At 48.5% G+C, this 21,790-nt stretch overlaps 1 protein-coding gene across 1 annotated transcript in view; it reads right to left on the reverse strand.

Moving 5' to 3' along the window:
• Positions 1–12,330, reverse strand: part of bend7 (BEN domain containing 7) — a gene marked incomplete at both ends in the record, with an annotated part of 14,545 nt that extends 2,215 nt beyond the window's left edge. The window contains 6 exons of the mRNA XM_084335244.1: positions 2,538–2,645; positions 3,199–3,515; positions 6,967–7,116; positions 10,901–11,263; positions 11,358–11,435; positions 12,267–12,330. Coding sequence (XP_084191370.1) covers positions 2,538–2,645; positions 3,199–3,515; positions 6,967–7,116; positions 10,901–11,263; positions 11,358–11,435; positions 12,267–12,330 — 1,080 coding nt within the window. The remainder of the gene's footprint in view (positions 1–2,537; positions 2,646–3,198; positions 3,516–6,966; positions 7,117–10,900; positions 11,264–11,357; positions 11,436–12,266) is intronic.
• Between the last annotated feature and the right edge of the window lie 9,460 nt (positions 12,331–21,790).

Consider the following 21,790-nt stretch of genomic DNA (forward strand, 5'->3'; position numbering starts at 1 on the left):
TAATAGTAATGAACATAGCAAATTGTGATAGAACATAGTAATAATGGTGAAAATAGTGATAATAGTAGTGAGTGGCAGGATTCAATCGTCAGTATAGTGATGATTGTATATGTTATGGTTTGTAACCGACCCCAATCGCACAACACAAGACAGGTATGAGAGTAAGCCAAGAACTGGGCATTTATTGAAAACACACAGAAACGGCACTGTCCCTTTAAGGGAGAACACAAATTACTGGATAAACAGAAAGGGAAAAGGCACAGTGCCTTTAAGAGGCGAGCTGGCTAAGGGGAAGGGAAGGCTAACGGAAAACAGGGCCGGGGCAAGGGAGGAAGGGAGGACTAGGAGGACTGGAATGGGGAAAACAGGGACAGAGGCCCGCGGAGGCGGGCTGGGGAGAGGGAGGACTGGAGGGACTAGACAGGGAGGACTAGGAGGACTAGAGAAAAACAGGGTAAGGCCTTGGAACAGGGCGAGGGCAGGAGCTGCATACTGGGACAGAGAAAACAGGGTAAGGCCTTGGAACACAAGCATTAATGAATGTTGCTGCTCTGCAGCTTCTCCCGGGATGGTTCGTCTGAGGAAGCTGACGGTGGACATCAGAACCGCTCTGCAGATCTCTCTCGGCAGATCTCCGAGGGTGGTAAACGGGACCGAGAGGGAGAGAGGGGGCGGGTTAGCTCAGAGTTCAGTTGGGAACAGAGCAGGTGACAGGAGAGGTGACTTGTCCCAAAAACAGAGTAATCCAAGTGACAGAATCTTCGGTGTATATACACACTGTGAGTGAAGTCCCAAAATACAAATCCAAGTGAATAATATCTTCGGTGAGTATACACACAGTGAGCGATGTTGAGGCCAAAGATTATCCCAATGAACTATCCAAAAAGCTGACGCTGGGTGAGTGACAGTCTGACAAAAAGCAGGATATCTTCAGTGTCATTAAACACACGAAAAACGAATAGGATCAAAGACAGTCATAAAAACTCACCCAGGCGCTGTGCGTAAAGAGAGAAGGATCAAAACGGGGCGAGCGCGTCGCCACGGGAAACGGGTTGTCCAAGCGGAGGTCTGAGTGGTGCGCGACTGCTTGGAGTACGCGCCGGTACGAAGGGCGCATCTGGCGCGGAGGTCTGAATGGTGCGCGACTGCTTGGAGTACGCGCCGGTACGGAGGGCGCATCTGGCGCGGAGGTCTGAGTGGTGCGCGTCTGCTTGGAGTACGCGCCGGTACGGAGGACGCATCTGGAGTGCGTCTGAATGCGCGTCAGGAGGGAAGAGCGCGCCGGCTCGGAGAGACGCATCCTCCCGTAGAGTATTAGGAAGCGATGCGCATCTGGAGTGAAGAGCGCGTCTGCTGCGCGGAGGTCTGGATGCGCGTCTGCGCGGAAGAGCGCACCTGGCTCGGAGAGACGCATCCTCCCGTAGAGTATTAGGAAGCGATGCGCGTCTGGAGTGAGGAGCGCGTCTGCTGCGCGGAGGTCTGGATGCGCGTCTGGGCGTCTGCTGCGCGGAGGTCTGAATGCGCGTCTGGGCGTCTGCTGCGCGGAGGTCTGGATGCGCGTCTGGACGTCTGCAGCGCGGAGGTCTGAATGCGCGTCTGGGCGTCTGCTGCGCGGAGGTCTGGATGCGCGTCTGGACGTCTGCTGCGCGGAGGTCTGAAGTGGAACACTGGAATACCTCCCGTGGAAGTTTTAGAGAGCGCAGTCCAGTGTCTCCTTTCAGGCAAACGGAGACAGGAGGCGAAGGCTAGAGTGCATCTCACGCCGGAGATGAAAGCAGCATAAACAGACAGAGAACCTCCCGAAGGAGTCTTGGTGATAGGGATATGATACGGAATGATACGGGACGACCCGACAAGGGACAGAGGGGAAGAGCGAGGTACTTAAAGCCCACAGGGGAACTAATTAGAATAAACATCAGGTGCGTGAAGGTAATTGATACTTGAACTAAAAGTGTGTGTTCGGCACCAGACCAATCAAACACATAATGACAGGTAGTACAAGGGTGTGGTTGCTGAAGAGCAAACGAACGCGAGGGTGGGGGCTAGTGAGGTGAGGAGAATGCAATTGATTAACAGTAGGCTTAAAGGAACAGAGCGAGTAGGCTTAAAGGAACAGAGCGAGTAGGTGAGCAAAGGACAAAACCTCACAGTATACATGGTCCATAATGTGTAGCACACTGCACCAGAGTCATATACCTCTAACACTATCAGATTTCTTTGCATTTTATCAAAGAAATTGCAAATGCATCTAGGTAGATTGAAAATAAATTATGGAATCACCATTGAAATTATGCAACCTTAACCTTATGTAACTACAACAAATCAAGTAAATTAATTGGCTCTGAAAGTAGCATTGTAGTATATTGTCTCATAATAAAATGGTATCAAAGTAGTTTTCCTGTCACAGAACTTCTTGAATTACTATGAATTTATCAAACAACCATTGACCATTGAAATGGACTTTTATATGATAATAAATCCACCACTTAAAAAACAGGTCAATGAATTGTTTCTGAAGGCATTGTATACAGACCCACCAGTTTCCTGAAGAGCAGGCTACCAGAGCGGGTGTAGTTGACCAGGATAGAGTCCAGCTGGGCCTTAGGGATGAACACATCGTAGTCCTCCGCCAGCTGCACCTCCGACTGGGAGAGGAAGGACGACAAGAGATACGAGAGAAAATAAAGAGAGAAATTGTGAAAAGAATGGTTTCGTATTAAAGGAACACGCCAACATTTTGGGAAATTAGCTTACCGTCATCTCCAGAGAGAGACAATAAGATAGATACCAGTTTCCTCTCTGTGCGTTCACTAGAAAGCTATCTGGCTGCATGTTAGCCTAGCTTAGCACAATGAATGGAAGCGGACATGACCGGTTAGCCTTCGGGAGAGGTGTTAGTTGGACAATGCGCTAACCGGTCATGTCCGCATGTTCCTTTAACATCAAATATTTATCATCTATAGGGCTTACAGACTAATACAAAACACACACATATCACACACACACACACACACACACACACACACACACACACACACACACACACACACACACACACACACACACACACACACACACACACACACACACACACACACACACACACACACACACACACACACACACACACACACACACACACACACACACACAGAGCACACACAGAACACACACACAGAGCACACACAGCATAAATACCTCTAAAGATGGCAGGCTCCTAGACTGGCTGAAGAGGGGAATGTGTGCATCATCTATTGGGTTGTGCTGAGCTGGCAGTGCAGAGATCTCAGACGAGTCTCTCTCTCGCTCCTTGTCCTCGTCCCTTCCAGATTCTAGGGGCGGAGTCGAGACCGAGGACGTGGGAGGAAGGGGGGCGGTCACCCTCCGGCCAGGTGCGCTCGGCGATGGCGCCTTGTAGACGGGCCTCTTCTTGTGGGGCCGCCGGCACGGGGCGGGACTGAGGACGAAGTGAGAGGGGCACGGGGGGGCTGACTGCTCCTGCTTCTGCAGGGGGGCTTGTGGAGAGAGAGACGTAGACAGGTTGATGTGTACCGTTTTCTAGAATGTGTGTGTGTGTAGGTAGGATAGAGGTAGGGAAAGAGAGAGAAGAGAGGGGAGAGTGAGGGAGAGAGAAAGAGAGAGGAGAGAGAGCGATGGAGAGAGATAAAGGTGGAGAGAGGAGAGAGATAGGGAGAGAGAAGAGAGAGGGATGTAGAGAGTGAAAGATGTTTAGGTACTCCCTCCCTCTCTCTTTCAATCTCTCTCCCTCCCTCTCCTCTCTCTTTCTCTCTCTCTCCATCTCTCTCCCTCCTTCTCTCCTCTCTCTCTCCACCCCCCCTCTATCTCACCACCTCATTGTCTTTTGTATATATATATATTGCATATTTATTAACTTGACCTTCGCTCCCCAGCAAAGCATCACCTTCCCTCCTCTTTCTACCTTTTTCCTTTTTTTACCCTATACCCTCCAATCTCCCCCCAATCCCATTCAATCTTGTTTGCTGCAGCTCAAATGTATCCCCTTGCCCCACTTTGCCTTTTATGTCTCTGTCTGTGTTTTGTGTATTGTATGTTTGTTTTTGTTTTGCTGCCATTTTGGCCAGGTCTTGCTCGAAAAAGAGATCATTGATCTCAAGTGACTACCTGGTAAGATAAAGGTTAAATAATTGTGTATGTGGCTGTGTGTGTATGTAGTATGACAAAATGGCATCCAATGTAATAAAAAAATGTCAACCAAGGAACTCGATTCTTGTACCAGATCTCCTCACTGGTAAACAAGAATACCCTGAAGACTCTGGCAGGAGCACTCATTCAAGGGTACTACGACTATGCTTGCACCTCATGGTACCAAAGCACCTCAAAGGCGCTAAAAACAAAATTACAAACATCTCAAAACAAACTGGTCAGACTACTGCTTGACCTTACTCCTAGAACCCACCTCACCCCTGCCCATGTCGCGGGTGGGGGTATGTGTGTGTCTGTGTGTATTCATGGAGCGGTGGGATTTACCCATGGGAGTTCCCTCTCTTGCGTTACAGGCTGTGCCGTTGGAGGAAGCTGATTGGCTGGCTGGCGCATAGGGGCGGTGCCCTGGAACCCCGCAAACTCGCTCAAAAGGGAGGCGAGTATTGTAAGCTGGGGGCGAGACACAGAAGGACGAGACCCGGAGCAGAGGAGGAAAGAGAAACCCGAGGACGTCGACTGGTGATATTGCTGGTACACACGGCGCTATTGCTGCTTCCAGAACGAAAACGGGAGTCGAGAGGACGGTAGCAGAGGACGCAGGGTTGCGAGGACACACAGCTCTTTTTGTGTTTTTACCTTTCCTCCAGTGGAACCAGTTCATAGCGGAGACTGCGGTGTTTCCTCCAGAGTGGAAACGAGTGGAGCTTCAGACCGGAGGGACATTATCGCCACACCGGGCGCCGTGAGTAAAGAACGCAAGACAGTAGAATACGTGCCTAAACAAACGAACTATTTTCCCGAGTGGTAAATGAAGACAGACGAACATTGACTGCATTTGAATTAGGAATATTATTAGTGGCGTGAAGCTGAAGATTATCGGAACGGCATACAGTAAAGCCAGTAATACTGTCGAAGACTGGAACCTAGTATTGTGGATTTCCATCCTCTGTGAACTACCTTTTCTCTCTTTTCTAAATCATATGGAGGATATCTAATCCATTGTACATTGTGACAAACCCGTGAACGGGGGGAACCTTGCTCTTACTGACTGTGCCTTTCATTACAGGCGGAAGGACATTATTGCACGCCTGGTGCTTGGAGGGCCTAAAACACCCCAGTACAGACCGAACAGTTTTTAGCCCGAAGCCGAGAGGGGCTACGGGAGCGGAAGGAGGTGACGTCCTTCCGGCCCTCAGCTTCGGGCCCCGGTTATCATTAACCTTTTTTTGTATTGTTTGTAACTCAGCGCTTCCACTGCCCCAGACCTAGGTTAGGATATGGGAGGAGTATTCTAGGCCTGGTCACAACCCCTAGCGGTGAACAACACCCACTATCCTATCCAAACCCCCTTAATTTACCGTGTGAACACTTAGTGTGTATTTATCTACCTATATTCTCCCTAAATCATTTTGCTGTGGCTCCCCGAGGGATAGTGTGATATCGATACTTATTTCAGGCTGTTTGCAGTGAACCGTGTGGTATAGTGTGATTCTAAGTTGACGTTTGATAGTCATAGACCTGTGTGCAGGGCACTCTTTTTCCTTCACGTGTGTAGTGTCTCAGGGGCGGGGATAGGTGGCGTGGGTGGGAGTAACAGTCTGGGGGTGGGTTTACGGGGCATGGAGCACTTCCTCCTTTTAAACTACCTTAGGCTTAAGAGGCGTGGGTATTTTAATCTAGTCTAATAGTGTTTAGGTAGGTTTATGAATTTGTATCTTATGTATTAAAGTATTGCCTGTTTTTCTTAAATACCATTATGTAATAAAGTATTGCTTGTTTTTGCTAAACATTCTCTCCTTGTCTGTCTGTGGTCCTGGGGAATCTGTTGTGGTAGTTCAGCTGAGCTCTTTGGAAAGTACACCTGTGCGCTTGCACTTCCTAGCTGTAGACTGGGGTACTTTTCATTGGGGTCTGGTGACACCCACTTTGACAACCTAGGATGGCTTAGAGTAGACGACAGAGTACAGCAACTTGCAATGGGCCTGGTCTACAAGATACACTACACGACCAAGGTACCCATGTACATGTCAAAATACTTCCCAAAGGTCAGTGAATACCACGATCACAACACCAGAGGGAGCTCCACAAATCATGTTAAACCCAGATTCGGCTCAAACAAGGGACTAAACACGTTTCGCAATTATGCTACATATTATGCCACATCAATGTGGAACGCCCTACCCAAAGCTGTAAAGGAATGTGAATCACTACCCACTTTCAAAAACACTCTCAAAGAACACCTACGGGAGACTGCAATTAGAAACTGGCCCCTGTAAATATCCTAACCCAACCCCCTCCAATGTACAGTAAATGACCAAGTATGGTTTTGTCAATATTCCAATGTACAGTTTTGCTTGTACAGTTGTGTCCCCCACCCACCCCTCCTGTCCCCCACCCACCCAACCACCTCCAATGTACAGTCCCCCCCCACCCCCCCAAGCCCACCCCACCCACCCAACCTCCTCCAATGTACAGTTTCTACGTCAAATGTATATACTCTCTTTTCTGGACACTTTTTGTATCACAAACAGTACTGTATTTGCAAATCTGGTATGTCATAAATGTATAGATGTAGCAGTACTGCCTATCTGTATGTCGTGTATGTCATAATGTTATGATGAATTGAAAATGGGGGACCCTGATGTAAACAAGACGAAAGTCTTTCTCTGGTCTGCATCCCCTTAACAATTGTATGTATTGAGCTGTACTGTACTGTACCCATTCTGCAATCTGTTAATAAAGTTTTCAATCAATCAATCAATTCAATCAATCAATACTGACCTTTCTGCGTTTGCATTAACCTCCTCATGGCCTGCAGTTCCTCCAGAATGGCCTGCAAGGCGCCCTTACAGTTACACATACAGCAGGGGGGCTCCAGCTCAGCAGGGGGGACTACGTCTGTGGAGCAACAGTATGACAACAAGTAATCATCTGCTCACACACCCACACACCCACAAACACACTCTTTATCACTATTTGATCATGAGAAACATCTCTTGTCATATCTCTCTGTTTTGTAAGGATTGCCACATGATAAAGGCCTCTCTATGTCTGGTTTTCTCTACAACAACACACGCTTGTCTGACACAATGCTATAGACAATGCCTCTTCTTGGTATTTCTACTCCCTTACATAATAATTGGCCTATCTCAAGCTGCAACAGTTGTGTTTAGAGGCTCAAGAAAAGAGGGCAGGGTTTGAGATAGGTCCGTTTTTACGTTCTGGTCTTTGATTAAGTGAAGCTGTGTCTCTTGTAGAAAGCAGACAATATGTGTGTGTACATCAACATTAATAATATTATACTATTTGGGATATTATAATGTTCTGTCTATAATTGAGTGCATGTAGAGGCCATATCCCAGCTGACTCACATCCTGACTATGGGAATCCTGAATATGATGGCTTGGATATATGCTGATATTAGTCTGGGTCCAGACCATAGCACCAGACATCCTGCCATTCCTAACGGCAACCATCAACTCCTCACTCAACTCGGGGGTGGTCCCCACCTCCCTAAACCAAGCCAGAGTCACGCCGCTCATAAAAAAACCAACCCTGAACCCTACCGTCATAGGCAACTACGTCCTGTCTCTCTTCTCTCCTTCCTTTCTAAAACACTTGAACGTGCTGTATCCAACCAACTTACTGCTTATCTCTTACAGAATGACCTCCTAGACCCTAATCAGTCAGGCTTCAGGACTGGTCACTCCACAGAGACAGCCCTCATTGCGGTCACAGAGGCACTTCACTTAGCAAAAGCGAAAGGCCTCTCCTCTGTCCTGATTCTCCTAGATCTATCTGCAGCCTTCGACACAGTCAACCACCAGATCCTCCTTGCGGCCCTCGCAGGAATGGGAGTGGCTGGCTCTGCGCTGACATGGCTGTCATCATACCTCAATGACCGCTCCTACCAAGTGTCATGGAAAGGGACCCTGTCGGCCACCCGCCCCCTGCGGACGGGTGTCCCCCAGGGCTCGGTTTTAGGACCCCTTCTCTTCTCCCTCTACACTAAATCACTGGGTAACATTATCACGTCTCATGGCTTCTCCTACCATTGTTATGCCGACGATACTCAACTCTTCCTCTCCTTCCCTCCCTCAGATATCCACGTCTCTGAGCGGATCTCGGCCTGTCTGTCCGACATCTCCGCCTGGATGACGACCAACCACCTCAAACTGAATCTAAGCTAAACAGAATTGCTCCACCTGCCGGCCAAATCCTCCCCCCTAACCGACCTTTCAATCACAGTCGAGAATGCAGCTGTGACTGCGTCCCCGACCGCCAAGAACCTTGGTGTTGTCCTCGACGACCAGTTGAACTTCTCTGCTCACATCGCAGCGACGACCAGAACCTGCCGATTCCTCCTGAGCAATGTCAGAAGGATCCGCCCCTTCCTGACAAAAGAAGCCACCCAACTCGTCCAATCAACAGTCATCTCCCGCCTTGACTACTGCAACGCACTGCTCGCTGGCCTCCCGGCCACTGCCACTAAGCCTCTTCAACTCATTCAGAACGCAGCGGCCCGCCTGATCTCAAACCTACCGAAGTCGGCCCATGTCACCCCACTTCTTAGGGACCTGCACTGGCTCCCCATTGCTGCACGAATCCGCTTCAAGGCCCTCGACCTAGCATACCGTGCGGCAAAGGGAACCGCTCCCGCCTACCTCCGGTCAATGGTCTCTAACTACACACCCTCAAGACCCCTACGCTCTGCATCTTCTGGCCGCCTCAGACCTACTCCTATCCAAGCTCCGGGAGGGTCATCAAAGAGAAGTCGCCTATTCTCAGTCCTTGCCCCACAATGGTGGAATGAACTACCCACCCCAGTTAGGACAGCCGAATCACGTCCAATCTTTCGCCGTCGACTAAAGACGCACTTCTTCAACCATTATCTGAATTATAAGAATCAAAATAAAAAATCTAACCCTAACTAACCGTACTGTCATGCACTTGTCCTAATAAACTAACCTACACTGTAGCACTCAACACTTTGATGAACATTGTTGCTCAGCTGATAGAGTTGTGCCCTTCCTGATGGCTTGTCGTACAGAACTTGTAAGTCGCTTTGGATAAAAGCGTCAGCTAAATGACTAAATGTAAATGTACTGAGGCATGTACATCTTATTGTGTTGGGTTTTGTGGTCTTTTGGGTTTTGAGTTTCCGTTTACAGGGTAATACATGGGATATTCCATTTGGGCATATCAGGATATGGAAATGGTAAACACCTTATTGCGTTGGGTGACCTTATCGCATTTAAGCCATTTAAGGAAATATTAGCTGGTAGTCTATCCAGAATATGAATGCATGTAAATTCACTAAATATTTCTAAATTATTCTGATTCTGCAATTATTCAGTTCTGTTTCCAGTAGTGTAAATAAGTATCTATGTCAAAATACTCCCAAATCCCTCCATTCAAAATTATATTCAAGTAAATGTATTAAAGTGCTTGATATAAAATGGACTCAAGTATCAAAAGTAAAAGTATTTTTTCCTCATATTTTAGTGGTCCAGGTATGGTGGTCTGTATTTCTTTTGTTAAAATAAGTGTTAAATAGCTCTATATTCTGACAGCCATCACTGATATAAAGTGTTTGGTCAGTAACTGCTACCCCTTCCCACTTTATCCAACCCTAGATACAGATTTACTACTTATTTTAAAAATCTTGCAAAGCCATATTTGCTTCGGAATGTATAGCTATTATTTTAACACATAGATTATTTCAACAAAGAAAATACCACTTACAGCAGTGGTCACCAACCCGTCGATCTTGATCGACTGGTCGATCTTTGAGACTGTCCCTGTAGATCTTTCCATGAAAAAAAAAATGTTTTTTTTAGATCTTACCCTGAGAGTCCACATTACAGTTCTACTTTTGTTTTGATGTGAAAAGTGATGCTGCACTTAGCACTGACTGATAAAGTACACATACAGTTCTACTTTTGTTTTGATGTGAAAATGATGCATGCACTTAGCACTGACTGCACTTAGCACTGACTGCACTTAGCACTGACTGAGAAAGTATACATTACAGTTCTACGTTTGTTTTGATGTGAAAAGTGATGCTGCACTTAGCACTGACTGAGAAAGTACACATTACAGTTCTACTTTTGTTTTGATGTGAAAAGTGATGCTGCACTTAGCACTGACTGAGAAAGTACACATTACAGTTCTACTTTTGTTTTGATGTGAAAAGTGATGCTGCACTTAGCACTGACTGAGAAAGTACACATTACAGTTCTACTTTATAAAATGCTAATTGTAAATATGTTTGTCAATGTTAATAATATGAGAAAGTCCACATTACAGCTCTACTTTTGTTTTGATGTGAAAAGTGATGCTGCATAAGATGACTGCACTTAGCACTGACTGAGAAAGTACATAATAGTTCTACTTTGACGTTTTAATGTTGGACCAAAGCATTGCATGTAATTAGAATACAGGCAAATAAAAGTAATTTAGTTTAAAGTACAATCTTGGCTGTCTTTTTCTCTCAACGCTTCAATAGGTAGATCTTGCCTTCACCAAAAAAAAAGTTATCTTGGGCTTAAAAAGGTTGGTGACCACTGACTTACAGTGTAAAGTACAAGGTCCCTTAAAATGATACTCAACATTCAAGTAAAGAACTAACAGCTAAAAAGTATACTCAAGTACAGTATACTTGAGTAAAACTACATATTACTTTCCACCTATGCCTCTTTCAAGCAGGCTTTACCATCATCTTCGTTCATTTTGACCATGTCCTTGCCGGTGTTTAGGGCCCTGAGGGTTTTGGAGCGGGTGGTGTACTGGCCATAGCCCTGGCTTGTGGTGGTGATGGATGTAGTTGAAGGGGAGGGCCCTGGATCCGCCGTCGAGCCCCACAAGTCCTCCTCCTGGTGGTCCTCGGAGACGAGAGGCAGGGCGGCGGGGTGCTGTGCCTGTGCCCAACTCAGACACTCATCCTGGGGCTCCTTTTTTAAGCTGTCCCCCTCCGCTCCCACGCGCTGATAAACCCTGCCAGCCTTGTCGCTCAGAAGCCTCATCATCCCAGTGATTTGCCTCTTGATCTCCATGCCCTCATCCCCTAACAACCAGACTAAACAGAGATCAGAGTGTTTTACTGAGAGCGACGGACACATTTTTGCACAGCCACTAACTAAATTTAGTAACTCTAGACCGAAGCGACGTACCGTCAGGCACAGCAGCATCTTTAGACTCGCCATTAGCGTCTGTGCAACTGGAGTTCACCAAATACGTAGAGTCAAGATCTACAACGAGAAAGACAATTGCAATCATAATAATAAGGATAATAATAATAATAATAATAATAATAATAATAATAATAATAATAATAATAATAATAATAATAATAATAATAATAATAATAATAATACATAATAATGACAGACGAGTAGGCCTATACTGTACAAGAAAAAAACAAGAAAAACATTAAAAAAAAATTATCTCAGAACAGAATCGATTGAAAGAAGATCCTCTTCAAACAAAGATTGAAGTGTTTGCTCTTACACAGGGCATAATGTGACATTATTATGCTGATAGATAGATAGATAGATAGATAGATAGATAGATAGATAGATAGATAGATAGATAGATAGATAGATAGATAGATAGATAGATAGATAGATAGATAGATAGATAGATAGATAGATAGATAGATAGATAGATAGATATTTTACAGGATCGTCATCTGTAGAACGTGATGTCAGCCAAAGCACGGACCCCCTCCCACCTGACGCAGATTCTACCACCTGTGGTGATATGAAGAAGTCTAACAACACGTTGAGCAAAAGTGAATAAGGTGACAGCAATGGAAATCTTTCATTATTTACTGTTCTAGAACACTCATTTTTTCACCGCCGAATTTTTATTTGAATATGTTTTAAACGAAGGATGATGACAGATCATGTGATGTTTTAAAAAAGGTAAATTCGTGTCTTTAGAGTGATTTAGCATGTTGCATGCCTATTGACGCGTCTCTTTTTGTATGCATGCACACAGCGCCAGCCGATATGCACACTCGCACGCACACACAGACACAGACACAGACGCGCATCTTGCAAGGTCTCGCAATTGCTTACCCTCCTCCGTGACCAGTTTAAAACTCTGTGATTTCCGTCTCCTCTTCCTTTCTCCAAACTCCATCTTTTATACCTAAGTCGTAGAGCTGATAATCGCCCTCAGAGGGCGAAATCAGTGCATATGGCATTGGCAAACGCGCTCAAAGATCACTGTCCGTCTGCGCTATAAATAAAATCCTGCTTGGCTATACCCTACAGTCTACAGATTCTGTCAACTGAGAATTTTCACTGTCTTGTGCTTTAAATCACGAACACTACTGTTTACCATTTACCATCATCACCTAATGGATTTCTGTTTTCATCCTTAGGTAGTCAAGAAAGAGGGTGGCTATGTAAATAAATAAATTACTACCTTTTTCTTTTTAAATCGTCACATCCCTTCTCGCCACCTGATGGTATGTTCTCATCTGGACGCGGTCGAGGCAGACATTTAGCGCTTTGTGACCAGACAGAGGAGAGGAATTCGTTTTTGTTTTACAAGTATATGTAATAACACAGTAGGGCAGGCTATACTAACTCAACCATACTTTTTTCTATATTTCCACAACGTTATAGTCCTGATTATAATTATTGTGAATACGATTTTGAAGAATACTAGTAGCCATCATCAGTGGTGCAGTCCTAATATGGGAACTGGTAACACGCCACGCCACGTGCACGCGCACGCGCGGGTACGTGCATGCGCACATAACTGATTTATACACACACACACGCACGCACGCACACACACACGCACACACACACACAAGCGCATATACGCAAGTGCAATCTTTCTATCATACAAGCTCTTCTTGCTCTCTATTTGTGTGAATGTGCGCTGGAAAGCTGGCGCGCAGCACAGACGCTTGATTCAATATCATAAGCAGGTAGACCCCCATCACGAATTCCGAGCCACATTAGTATTCACCTCCACTGCCTGTGTTACACAGAATGAAGGGGGAGATGCATTCAGATAGCCAACACCCAGACACTTAGTCTACCTGCGCTTTTAGTTATGTAAAACGGTGGCCGGGTACTAGTCACAACGAATGGATACAGCGCATTTTTGTGTGCGCGTACACATCCGTGCGCGATTGCGCGTACTTCTGCCCAGCGTTGCGTTGTTATTATGGGCTGAGCCGCCACGCAGGAGAATGACGCCGCGCGCACGCGCGCGCACACGCACGCGCGGCCCCGCGCGCATGCGCATATGTTCCCTCGTGCACAATAATACACTTTGTTTGTATAGCCTTTCATACAGAAACTGCAGCTCAAAGTGCTTCACAACAGAATTAAGACAGGCATAAAATGAGCACATAAAGTGCAGACATATAAAATCAGTTTTTCACATTAGGATCTAACATCCCAACAGGCAACCTTGTTTATGGTTTGATTCAGTTTTAATATAAATAATAAAAATAAAGAGAAGATTAATTAATTATCTACTCAGTCCCGAAGTTTGTGATGTAGATATGGAATGTCCCGGGTTGCTGCTGTTTGCAGAGTGTGTTGTTGTCCGGGGGTGAGTGGTGGTGGGTGGGGGGTTGAACAAAGAGTCCCAGACTGGTTGAAGACACCAGCCTATAGCGGCTATTGTTATGATAATGCGAGGTAGCGCCGCAGGTAAACACAACGATCCGAGCCGAGCGCAGCGCGTTCTCGCGAGCGCGTGCATGTGCGTGCACGCGCTTCTGCTCAAATCTTTAATACTCAGTGAGGTACCACTGAGTGGTACCCCGTGCCATGAACAACGCATGCCTGCTTCTGCCTCAGTGATCTGGTAACACGGCGTGTAACCGGGTGTGACCGCGACTGCACCACTGGCCATCATTATCATTTCAAAATACAAAATATCCCCCCTCCTCCCCAAGACACACACACACACACACACACACACACACACACACACACACACACACGCACACACACACCTACACACACACACACACACACACACACACACACACACACATACACACACACACACACACACACACACACACACACACACACACACACACACACACACACACAAGAAATGAAGTAAACTCCATGATCAAAACTGCAAAAAAGAATTTCATCAATGACAAAACTGAGGAAAACAAAAATAAACCCTGTGAACTTTGGAAATTACTCAATAATCAACTAGGCCGCAGTAAAAAACTTAAAACCAGATTTTCAAACAAACATAAAGACGGACAACACGCTCATCACAGACAAGCTGGATGTGGCCAATTACTTAAACATTTTCTTCACAAACATAGCCACAACACTGGTAAATAAACGACCCCCCCACTCAGGGCATTTTGGGTACACATCATAGCCTACTACAATAACCTAGGGGTCCGCAAAGACGATTTCAAACTAGAAATGGTAACAACAGCTGAGGTACTCAAAAAACTGAGCGCCCTCCAACCAAACAAGGCCACTGGCCATGACAACATCCCGTCCAAATTCCTCAGAGACTCAGCAGCCGCCATCACCCCAGTCATCACACACATAATAAACCTCTCCATAAAACAGGGACACATCCCCAAGGACTTCAACATTGCGAGAGTGACCCCCCTGCACAAAAAAGGGAAGCAAATTAGACCCAGGCAACTACCGCCCTGTTTCTATTCTTACCTCCATCTCGAAAGTCATGGAAAAAATAGTCTACGAACAGGTCGATAAGTACCTCAGGGGGACCCTGATGGAAACAAGACAAACGTCTTTCTCAGGTCTGCATCCCCTTAACAATTGTATGTATTGAGCCGTACTGTATTGTACCCATTCTGCAATCTGTTAAATAAAGTTTTCATTCATTCATTCATTCAACCTTGCGGAAATAAATCTAATCTACGAATTCCAATCTGGCTTCAGAACATCCCACTCCACTGACACATGCCTTCTCTATTTGAACGTGTTATGGTTTGTAACCGACCCCAATCGCACAACACAAGACAGGTATGAGAGTAAGCCCAAACAGGGCATTTATTAAATACAAACAAAAAGCGGCACTGTCCCTTTAAGGGAGAACACAAAATTACTGGAAACAAAGAAATAGGGAAAAATGGCACTGTGCCTTTAAGAGGCGAGCAGGCTACGGGGCTAAGGCTAAAGGACAGGGCCAGGGCAAAGGACAGGGCAGGAACAGGGGCACTGGAGAGGGGAACAGGGACAGAGGCCCGGGGAGGCGGGCTGGAGACAGGGACAGAGAAAACAGGGTTAAGGCCTTGGACAGGGCGAGGGCCAGAGCTGCTTACAGGGATGGAGTAGGAGCGCGCCGGCTTGAAGAGCGCGCCGGCTCGGGGTCTGGAGTGGAGCGCGTCGGCTTGAAGAGCGCGCCGGCTCGGGGTCTGGAGTGGAGCGCGCCGGCTCGGGGTCTGGAGTGGAGCGCGCCGGCTCGGAGAGACGCATCCTCCCGTAGAGGATTAGGAAGCGATGCGCGTCGGCTTGAAGAGCGCGCCGGCTCGGGGTCTGGAGTGGAGCGCGCCGGCTCGGAGAGAACGCCGGCTCGGGGTCTGGAGTGGAGCGCGCCGGCTCGGAGAGACGCATCCTCCCGTAGAGGATTAGGAAGCGATGCGCGTCGGCTTGAAGAGCGCGCCGGCTCGGGGTCTGGAGTGGGGCGCGTCGGCTTGAAGAGCGCGCATCCTCCCGTAGGATAGGAAGCGATGTGCGCCGGCTTGGAGAGCGCGCCGGCTCGGGGTCTGGAGTGGGGCGCGTCGGCTTGAAGAGCGCGCATCCTCCCGTAGGATAGGAAGCGATGTGCGCCGGCTTGGAGAGCGCAGAACTGTGTCCCACTCCAGGCAAACGGCGACAGGTGGCGATGGTGATGACTCACCAGGAGCGCGGCGGTAGAACGGTAGCATAAGATACAGAAGAATAAGATACGGAATAGAGAACGACCCGACGAGGACTGGAGGGGAAGTCCAGGTATTTAAAGCCCACTGGGGCGCTAATGATAACTATCACAGCTGTGAAAAGTAGTCCAAGGGTGTGGGCTGTTGAGGTGAGCAGAGGAGAGTAAAATAACGCGAGGGTGGGGGCTGGTGAGGTGAGGAGACAGGGAATTAAAGGTCCAGGGAACAGGCGAACCTCACAGTACCCCCCCCTCCACGGGAGCCACTGGGCGACCCAAAAATACAGACAGAGGGGCAGGGGACAAGACAAGGCAAACAAACAAAAAAATTGGGCCATGCTAGCAGGGGAAGCTACACCAAAAGTGGGGCTAGCAGAGGGACAGGGAAGCTGCCAGGGCACTGCTAGCTACAGGGCCTATGCTAGCTGTACTGCTACATTAACATAGAGGCTGCGCTAGCTGCCGGAGCTAGGCTAGCAGACAGGGCTGGACCAGCATGAGAGAACAAGCTAGCTGGAAGGACAGTCCTAGCTGTGGGGAAACTGACCTTGCTAGCTGAAGGGGCAGTCCTAGCAGTGGGGAAACTGACCTTGCTAGCTGAAGGGGCAGTCCTAGCAGTGGGGAAAAAGACCTTTCTAGCTGAAGGGGCAGTCGTAGCAGTGGGGAAAACTACACAAAAAGTGGAGGCCATGCAGAGGGACCGGGTTAGCTGCCTGGGCAAGGCTAGCTACAGGGCCTATGCTAGCTGCAAGGGCTGCATTAACATAGAGGCTGTGCTAGCAGCCGGGGCTAAGCTAGCAGACTGGGGCCATGCTGGTAGTAGAGGCCTGGAAAGCTGCAGGGGAGCTAACGAGGCTAACAGGGAAGCTAACAGGGAAGCTAACTCAACATACACTGTCTGTGCTGGCTGGGGTCGTCGACTGGTCGGGTCGTACTGTTATGGTTTGTAACCGACCCCAATCGCACAACACAAGACAGGTATGAGAGTAAGCCCAAACAGGGCATTTATTAAATACAAACAAAAAGTGGCACTGTCCCTTTAAGGGAGAACACAAAATTACTGGAAACAAAGAAATAGGGAAAAATGGCACTGTGCCTTTAAGAGGCGAGCAGGCTACGGGGCTAAGGCTAAAGGACAGGGCCAGGGCAAAGGACAGGGCAGGAACAGGGGCACTGGAGAGGGGAACAGGGACAGAGGCCCGGGGAGGCGGGCTGGAGACAGGGACAGAGAAAACAGGGTTAAGGCCTTGGACAGGGCGAGGGCCAGAGCTGCTTACAGGGATGGAGTAGGAGTGCGCCGGCTTGAAGAGCGCGCCGGCTCGGGGGCTGGAGTGGAGCGGATCGGCTTGAAGAGCGCGCCGGCTCGGGGTCTGGAGTGGAGCGCGCCGGCTCGGAGAGACGCATCCTCCCGTAGAGGATTAGGAAGCGATGCGCGTCGGCTTGAAGAGCGCGCCGGCTCGGGGTCTGGAGTGGAGCGCGCCGGCTCGGAGAGAACGCCGGCTCGGGGTCTGGAGTGGAGCGCGCCGGCTCGGAGAGACGCATCCTCCCGTAGAGGATTAGGAAGCGATGCGCGTCGGCTTGAAGAGCGCGCCGGCTCGGGGTCTGGAGTGGAGCGCGCCGGCTCGGAGAGAACGCCGGCTCGGGGTCTGGAGTGGAGCGCGCCGGCTCGGAGAGACGCATCCTCCCGTAGAGGATTAGGAAGCGATGCGCGTCGGCTTGAAGAGCACGCCGGCTCGGGGTCTGGAGTGGGGCGCGTCGGCTTGAAGAGCGCGCATCCTCCCGTAGGATAGGAAGCGATGTGCGCCGGCTTGGAGAGCGCGCCGGCTCGGGGTCTGGAGTGGGGCGCGTCGGCTTGAAGAGCGCGCATCCTCCCGTAGGATAGGAAGCGATGTGCGCCGGCTTGGAGAGCGCAGAACTGTGTCCCACTCCAGGCAAACGGCGACAGGTGGCGATGGTGATGACTCACCAGGAGCGCGGCGGTAGAACGGTAGCATAAGATACAGAAGAATAAGATACGGAATAGAGAACGACCCGACGAGGACTGGAGGGGAAGTCCAGGTATTTAAAGCCCACTGGGGCGCTAATGATAACTATCACAGCTGTGAAAAGTAGTCCAAGGGTGTGGGCTGTTGAGGTGAGCAGAGGAGAGTAAAATAACGCGAGGGTGGGGGCTGGTGAGGTGAGGAGACAGGGAATTAAAGGTCCAGGGAACAGGCGAACCTCACAGAACGACCACATCAAACAAGAGGTGGACGCGGGCAAATACTGCGGCATGGTCATGCTGGACCTACAAAAGGCCTTCGACACTGTCAATCACTCCATTCTGATTGACAAGCTAAAAGCAATTGGTTTTGATAGGCTATCAGTGAGCTGGGTGCAATCCTACCTGGAGGGGAGAGAACAGATGGTGGAGGTAAACGGTCCCCCCCCTCACAGTGAGCTGTGGTGTTCCACAATGAAGCACTAGGACCGCTACTGTTCCTAATTTATGCAAATGACATGTCGTCAGCTTGTGACTGCAACTTGTTCTTTTTTTTTATCCACTTTTTCTCCCATTTTCTATATTTTTCTCCCATCCCAATTTTCGTATCATCCAATTCAACCCTCCCCTGTCACGGACGCTGTTTCTTGCCTCCCACAAGCCGGCTGCAATGTGGACTAAGTCATACATAGCACAAGTCCCCTCCGGTACTTGAGGTAACAGCAGTCGCATCTTTTCACCTGCACAGCTCGATCTCTCAGTGGCGAGGAGTAACGCGTGGGAGGCTCACGCTGCCCCCGGCACTTCCTGATTCTACTGCGCAGGCGCACCAACCGACCTGTAGGAGTCGCTGTCCACAACGCCTGATCCCCACCCATCAGTTTCCCACCCCCTAATACGGCCAATGTGTATTAGTACGGACGACCAGCTAAACTGAAAGCAAATGTGGAGCGCTGGGCTCGAACTGACGAGCCCAGCGTCTCCAGCATTTCGTGGCGAGCGCCTTGCCCACTACGCCACATAGCCGCCCGTGACTGCAACTTGTTCTTGTTCGCGGACGACTCAGCCCTGCTGGTCTCTGACAAGAACAAGTTACAGGTTGAAAAAACCCTCATCTCAGAACTTGGCAGAATCTGCACCTGGCTTGCTGATAACAAACTATCATTACACCTGGGTAAAACAGAGTCCATTCTCTTCGGATCAAATAACAAACTCAGCAAGGCCGACGGCTTCTCAGTTACAGTGGGTGACAATATTGTCACAAGGAAAGATGAAATTACGTATACGGTTCCATCCTAGAGGCAAATCTTTCCTGTGACAAAATGGCATCCAATGTAATCAAAAAAAGTCAACCAACGAACTAGATTCCTGTACCGGATCTGACAAGATGGAGGCACAAATGGCACAGAATGACACAAGAGGCTTATGGCGAGGACTATGGACGATAACTGACTACAAAATCAGCGGCCCCTCAATCGGGAGTGCCGACGCTTCTCTCGCAGACCAGCTCAACTCCTTTTACGCTCGATTTGGTGCAGACAGTGGCGACGCTAGCTCACCGGCTAACGACGTCACTGACGCGCCGGCCATCGTGGAGGGGGGGGCATCCGAGGGGGGCGGGGGCACTCTCTCACTGACGGAACACAGTGTGAGAAGAGCATTTATGCGGGTGAACACCAGAAAGGCAGCTGGCCCAGATGGGATAACAGGACGTATACTTAAGTCCTGTGCTAACCAGCTAGCCCCAGTGTTCACCACCATATTTAATCTATCCCTGGCGGAGTCCGTGGTCCCTGCCTGTTTCAAGGTGTCTACTATAATCCCGGTACCAAAGAAATTCTCCCCAACAGGTCTTAATGACTACAGACCGGTGGCACTCACCTCTGTGGCCATGAAATGTTTTGAGAGGCTGGTTAAGGATTACATTTGTGCCTCCCTCCCCAGCGATATGGACCCTATGCAATTTGCATACAGGCCAAACAGGTCCACTGACGATGCGGTCTCCCAAGTACTGCACAGCACCCTCTCTCACCTAGACTGCCAGAAGGGGGGCTATGTGAGACTATTGTTCATTGACTATAGCTCAGCGTTCAACACCATAGTCCCCACCAGACTGGTGGACAAGCTGATCGAACTGGGTCTGAGCGCCGCTCTGAGCGCCTGGATACTGGACTTTCTGAGTGAAAGGCCCCAGGCGGTCAGGGTGGGGGGTCAGACCTCCAACACCATCACCCTGAGTATCGGGTCCCCACAGGGCTGTGTCCTGAGCCCCCTGCTGTATTCACTATACACACATGATTGTGTGGCCAAGTTCAGCTCCAACTCCATAGTGAAGTTTGCGGACGACACAGTGGTGGTGGGGCTGATCTCTGACAACGACGAGAAGGCCTACCGGGAGGAGGTTGAGGTACTGGAACGCTGGTGCCAGGACAACAGCCTGCTCCTGAACATTGGTAAAAACCAAGGAGCTGATCGTGGATTTTAGGAGAACACAGCAGGGGACACACACACCACTGAGGATAAACAGGGCTACCGTGGACAGAGTGAGCAGCTTCAAGTACCTGGGGGTCCACATCTCAGAGGATCTGACATGGGCAACACACATAGACTCGTAGAGTCGTAAAGAAGGTGAAGCAGCGCCTCTACCACCTGAGACAGTTAAGGAAGTTCAGAGTATTGGGGAAGATACTCCAGTCCTTCTACTCCGGAGCTGTAGAGAGCATCTTGACTGGAAACATCACTGCCTGGTATGGAAACAGCACGGCACAGGACAAGAAGGCCCTACAGAGAGTGGTGCGCTCAGCTGAGCGTACTACGGGTATTGCACTACCACCCTGCAGGTCTTATATAACAAGAGGTGCAAATCCAGAGCCTGCAGAATAATGAAAGACCCTCACCACCCCAACAACAGCCTGTTCAAGCTGCTGCGGTCAGGCAAACGCCTGCGAACACCAGCAACTAGGACAGAGAGACTTCAGCTCAGCTTCTTCCCCCAGGCCATCAGAGTCTTGAACACTGAACTCTCCACACACAAGCACACATGAGCACACACACAACACACACACTGTATACGCTCACACACTAGCAGTCACTTTAACATGAACACACACACATGCTGCACACGCTCACACTTATGGTCACTTTACACAATGAAAGAAATCACTTTAAAAACAAGAACGGGAGTGGTTCTTGTATAGTAAACAGATGGATAGCAAGCTAGCATAAGGACACATAGTATAACTGTAGATTGTATAGTATAGCATTGTATAGTAGTGTACATAAGACCCAGTGCCTCATCCGTAGCTAACAGTGTATTGCACTATCGCAGGACCTAGCATGTCTTACCATGCTTTTTGTAAACTTCATGTACATATACCTGATATGTCTTATCTTATTGTATTATTGCACAAATGTCTTATTCTCATCCTATTGGATTCTTATTATTGTATTATTGTACTGTGAAGTGCCACAGAACAAGTGACACTTTTGGACAATGACATCCTGAGTCGTTCCTATATGACCAGTATAAATCTTTAAACTAAACTCTGGAAAGATAGCTCTATGATGGCTCTACTTATAAAAAATGGAACTGAGCCTTTAAATGTCTCCATAGAACAGAGTGTAGTGTTATATACAGTACACACTCTGTAGTGTTATATACAGTATACACTCTGTAGTGTTATATACAGTATACACTCTGTAGTTATACAGTACACACTCTGT

The sequence above is a fragment of the Notolepis coatsorum genome (assembly GCF_963971535.1).
Source record: "Notolepis coatsorum genome assembly, chromosome: 18".
NCBI lineage: Eukaryota > Metazoa > Chordata > Actinopteri > Aulopiformes > Paralepididae > Notolepis > Notolepis coatsorum.